Source organism: Humulus lupulus, chromosome 6 (genome assembly GCF_963169125.1).
Source record: "Humulus lupulus chromosome 6, drHumLupu1.1, whole genome shotgun sequence".
NCBI lineage: Eukaryota > Viridiplantae > Streptophyta > Magnoliopsida > Rosales > Cannabaceae > Humulus > Humulus lupulus.
In genome coordinates this window covers 186,006,891-186,011,926 of record NC_084798.1, presented here as the reverse complement: position 1 = coordinate 186,011,926, position 5,036 = coordinate 186,006,891, and the positions used below count along the sequence as shown (strand labels likewise).

At 33.2% G+C, this 5,036-nt stretch overlaps 1 protein-coding gene across 1 annotated transcript; it reads left to right on the top strand.

Annotated features, from left to right (window-relative positions):
• Positions 1–2,934: 2,934 nt before the first annotated feature.
• Positions 2,935–4,812, top strand: LOC133784350 (protein SRG1-like). The gene is made up of 4 exons (XM_062223729.1): positions 2,935–3,392; positions 3,564–3,811; positions 3,926–4,253; positions 4,370–4,812. Exons 1-4 carry the CDS (start codon positions 3,132–3,134, stop codon positions 4,604–4,606), a joined length of 1,074 nt encoding a protein of 357 aa, XP_062079713.1. The 5' UTR covers positions 2,935–3,131; the 3' UTR covers positions 4,607–4,812.
• Positions 4,813–5,036: the final 224 nt, after the last annotated feature.

The following is a 5,036-nucleotide window of genomic DNA, read 5'->3' as shown; positions in this document are numbered from 1 at the left end:
GTAGAGCCTCTTCAATCTCAGGGTGACCGAAAAGTACTGCAACACTTTATGAGGAATATTTTTCTCTTTACTGCTGTTGTTTTGCCATCTGCTTTCCCCACAAACATGACATACATCCTTCTTCTTGTTCTCCTTCCAAAAAAGTGCACAATCATGCTTGCATGCATGAATGAAGTCGTAACCTAAACCAAGATTACACAACTTCATCTTCGACTCATAATGAGACTTTGGTAATTTTGTTTCCACAAGAAATATCTCAATCAACATACAGAGAAGTTGATAAAAAGAATGATTACTCCACCTATTCATAACTTTGTAATGCATTAGCTTCACCAACGCATTGAGGGCCGATTTCGAGGAACCTGAGTAAAATTCAGTGGCCATTTCCTTAAACAAATCATCATACTTCTCATTCTGGGTACTATCATCAATGGGGGGGTGGGGTCATGAAAAGATCCATAAGGTGTGTTTGTTGATTCATTAAAACTTGGATCATGTCTTAATAAATCTACCAACACATCTGCCATCTCTTCTTCGTCATTCTCTACAACATCCTTGACCGGGTTAGAAAAAGACTCCCCATGATAAAACCAAAATGTGTATAATGGTTGAATGCCATTTAAAAACAAATGGATCTTAATTATTTGTAAAGTATGCAATTTCGCATTGAGACACTTCTTACAAGGGCATCGAGTAACTCCAGAAGAATTAAGGTGAGCTTCAACGACTCCAATAAATTCATCCACACCTCTCTTAAAATATGCGCACTGTTTGTTTGTAGTCATCCAACTCCGATCGTTTGACATAGTTTTCTATAAAATAATAAATCAAAAATAAAAAACTGGAAAAATGTGCATGTGTCCTAAACCTAATCCACCTAGTCACTCCATCACTATCAGGTTCACAAACCTAAAAAAAATTGGACAGAGTTTCCTCTATTTCTATAACATTTCCCAATTTTACAAGTACCTATCAATTCAACAAACAACATGCACAAAAGATAATAAATTTTCTCCTTATATCTCCCAGGCGAAAAACAAGCCCAGAACCTACTTCACTATAATACACAAGTTATAAATCTTCTGTTATCGCTGGATCATACAATATTTAATCTCAGAACCTACTTCACTATAGATGAATATTTAAGATATTCAAACTCTTATAACAGTTGTATAATATTGATATTCTTATTTCTAAAGTAAAATAAAATCAAGACATTCATAAACAAAAAATAAGTATATTTCTTAAAACTTTATTGTAAACCTAATATATCTAATGTTATTAATTTACCTATTATTACTAACATGATATTACCTATCTCATACTATTCATATTACCTATCTCATGCTATTCACATCAACTATCTCATATTACCTTTCTCATGCTATTCATATTACCATTTTATATATTAATTTTAATTCAACACGATAATAAAAATAAATTGTACATATAGAAACATACTTTTTCACAAATGAAATTTGTGAATACTCCAAATCCAATGCAAACTTTGTTCCTTTTTATGAAAAACAAATCTAAAAAAAAAATCTAATCAAATTTAAACAAAAACAAATAAATAAATTAAACCACAAATTCAATTCTAACCACAATCTCCTCTTTGACAAATAAAAAATAAATTTTAGAAAAACATAATCTATCAATATTATTAACTTAATCTATCAATATACCAACCTAATCTATCAATATATCACATTTTACAAAATAAAACAAACTATATTGATTTTTAACAAAAAATAACAAACTATATTGATTTTTAACAAAAAAAATAACAAACTATATTAATATTTAACAAATATTATAAAAAAATATAATACCTAAGAGTAGGGGCGGAGATTGGCGGCAACAAGGTCGGAATGGTGAGGAAAACTCAACAATGGTGAGGAAAAAAAACCCCCAAAAATGTGGTCCAAAACAATTTTTTGCATAAAAAAACTTGTTAAAAAGATTTATAAACAAATAGAAACAATGAAAGAGAGATTTAGATGGAGAGAAATTCAAAAAATAGCATTTAGAGGGACATACCTGTGGGTGGTGGCGGAGGATTTTGCACTAGTGAAGAGAGAAAGAGAAAAGAGAAGATGGGAGGAAGAAATTGGCTCGGGTTGGGGATATATTATGAGAAGCTTTTGTCAGCGCATTTTGCTGCACTGGCAAAAGCTAAAAATGCGCTGACAAATATCCTCACTTTTAAAATAAATGGAAACACAACTTTTTGTGTATGACACACTTTTGTCGGCACATTTCCCGCCAATTTTTCTGGCTCCCTTTTCAGCACGCAGAATCCCTCCAAAACTTTTATTGGCGCATATGGCGCGTGCTGGTAGATAATTTATTCAGCCTTTACCGACGCCTTTGCATGCACCCATCAGCAAAAGTCATCTATACCGGTACAAAATAACGCTGACAAAATGTTGACAATGGACCTCACCATGGACACTTTTGTCGGCAGTTTAGCGTATATAGCACTGGTTTGCGCACCGGCAAAAGCTGTGTTTTTAGTAGTGACATTCATTACTTTAAATGAAATGAAATTTAGAACATTTAGTCACATCAATCACATGTATGTTTTAACATTAATATTGTCAATGACTCTCACTTGATCGACCCTCATAATTAATAATACAATTTTTAAAAAAAAAAATTAAAGCACTCAATTTTCTTTTATTTTTTAATAATTGAGCAAAAGATATAGTATAAATTATAAAACTATTATTTAATGGTTGTATAAAACTATACTACTTGTTGTATTACAAGTAAAACTTCCATATATGTAAATTACAAACCAAAATAAGCAGACAATACAAACTGAAGACTACTCCAAACACACCTTGCTTTTCATAAGATGCCAAAAACTTCATCATAATGACGTTAACACAGTCGAAAATGGTTAAAGCTATCAAACACTTGTCATATGAAGGCTCATAAGTAATTGTTTCAGAAACTCAGCGAGGCTCTTCATAAACATCTCATCTTTATACATAAAAATCTCTTCAAAGAAAAGTAGAAACAATATACACTTTCCATATGAAGGCTCGTACGTGTTAGTTGCTCTGAAACTCAGCAACGCTCTTCATAATTTTTTTATCTTTATATACAAGTTAGAGAGTTTGGATATGGATTCATCTATATCACAAAGCAGATTCATAGCTCCAATAATGGCTGGCTTGGTTCTTCCACATGAGGATGTATCTCAAGTAATTCACATCAATGGAGATGATCCACCTCAGGAATTCTTCATCAAAGAGAGTGCTTTTGGTGCTGTGGATTCTTCTCCTCCACTGATTCCAATTCCAGTCATTGACTTGAGTATGCTTTCTTCAAAAAGTGAGCTGGAGAAACTAAGATCAGCTCTCAGCACATGGGGATGCTTTCAGGTCTGTGCATCTTTTTCATGAAAAACCCTGCTATGGGTACCTTTTGCTCTTTTGCTTGTCTTTAATTTTTAGCACTAGATTTTTCTGTTTGGAGTTTAATAATAGTCTTTGGGTCCTCACTTATGATGGGTTCTTATCAATATTCATGAAGCTTATTACCTGACTTTTTAGGCAATTGGTCATGGGATTTCAAGCTCATTCCTGGACAAGGTGCGTGAAGTAGGAAAAGAGTTCTTTTCACTTCCAATGGAAGACAAGGAAAAGTGCTTTCGTGCAGCTTGTGATGGTGAGGGGTTTGGTAGCGATGTTATGGTTTCCAAGGACCAAGTTCTTGACTGGTGCAATCGTTTGTTTCTCATGGTATTCCCTGAAAACAAAAGAAAGGTCAATTTTTGGCCAGAGATTCCTAAAGATTTTGGGTAATATATGCACTCTCTTCTTTCATGGGTTTGTGACTAAATGAGAAAATTTTACTAAGTTTGATACATTTGGGTGATCTGGGTATTGTTGAAATTTGATTGATTTTCTTGCAGAGAGACTTTGATTGAGTACACCATGAAAGTAAGGTCTGTTATGGAAATTGTCTTTAAGGCCACAGCAAAGTCACTGAATTTAGAAGAGGATATCTTCTTGAAACATTTTGGAGAAAAATCTGTGATGCAAGCAAGATTCAACTTTTACCCTCCTTGTCCAAGAACTGATAAGGTTCTTGGCCTCAAACCTCACTCAGATAAATCAGGAGTAACTGTTCTTTTGCAAGACAAAGAAGTTGAAGGTCTTCAAGTTTTCAAAGACAATCAATGGTCTAGAGTTCCTACCATACCTCATGCTCTTATTGTCAATTTGGGTGATCAAATGGAGGTGAGACATTTCAGTTCTATTCTGAGATTATATATGATATGTATCTTAGACAAAAGCTTGTGAAGTGAATTTTGTGTTTGGGTTTCTGAGAATTTTTTTGTTTGTTGTTGTTGCAGATAATGACTAATGGAGTAATGAAGAGCCCACTTCATAGGGTGACAACAAATGCAGAACATATGAGAGGATCTGTAGCCATGCTTATTGAACCAGATCCTGAAGAAGAGATTGGACCAGTAGAGGGATTGGTAGATGAGGAAAGACCGAAGAAGTATAAAACTGTTAAAAACTATGGTCATTTCAACTATGTCTGTTTTCAGAAAGGGATAGTGGCTATCAATGCAGTGCAACTGTAATGTTCAGTTCCTTAATTTATAATTGTCCTCCATAACCTTAATGTTAACTTCCATTAATGTTAGCTTAAATAAAAACATTATGTTTGGTGGAGCTGCCTTTAATAAAAGCATTGTTGGACATGATATTTGTTAGCAATGTGTAATTTAATAGTAATTTTTGTGATGACATTTTCAGTTTGATAAACATGTTTTTTATTTCATGTTTATTAGCTGGTTCATTTGGTACTTTGTGTTTTATCTAAATACAAGTACCTTATGTTTTTATTAATGCTCTTTGATGCTTTGTAATTTGAAATCGTTCATATTTGATAACTTAGATTTTTTTAATTTTTTATAGAAACGTGATTCATTAGACGAAAGAAGCACATTACAACGTTAGGATAGAGTGAAGGATAGATTGCAAATCAATATCCCCATATACATGTGATCT

Excerpts from the sequence above, each read along its gene's own strand:
- LOC133784350 (XM_062223729.1), top strand. The coding sequence starts at position 3,132 with ATGGATTCATCTATATCACAAAGCAGATTCATAGCTCCAATAATGGCT. Across the intron at positions 3,393-3,563 it reads GCACATGGGGATGCTTTCAG|GCAATTGGTCATGGGATTTC; the intron begins GTCTGTGCATCT and ends CTGACTTTTTAG. Across the intron at positions 3,812-3,925 it reads GAGATTCCTAAAGATTTTGG|AGAGACTTTGATTGAGTACA; the intron begins GTAATATATGCA and ends ATTTTCTTGCAG.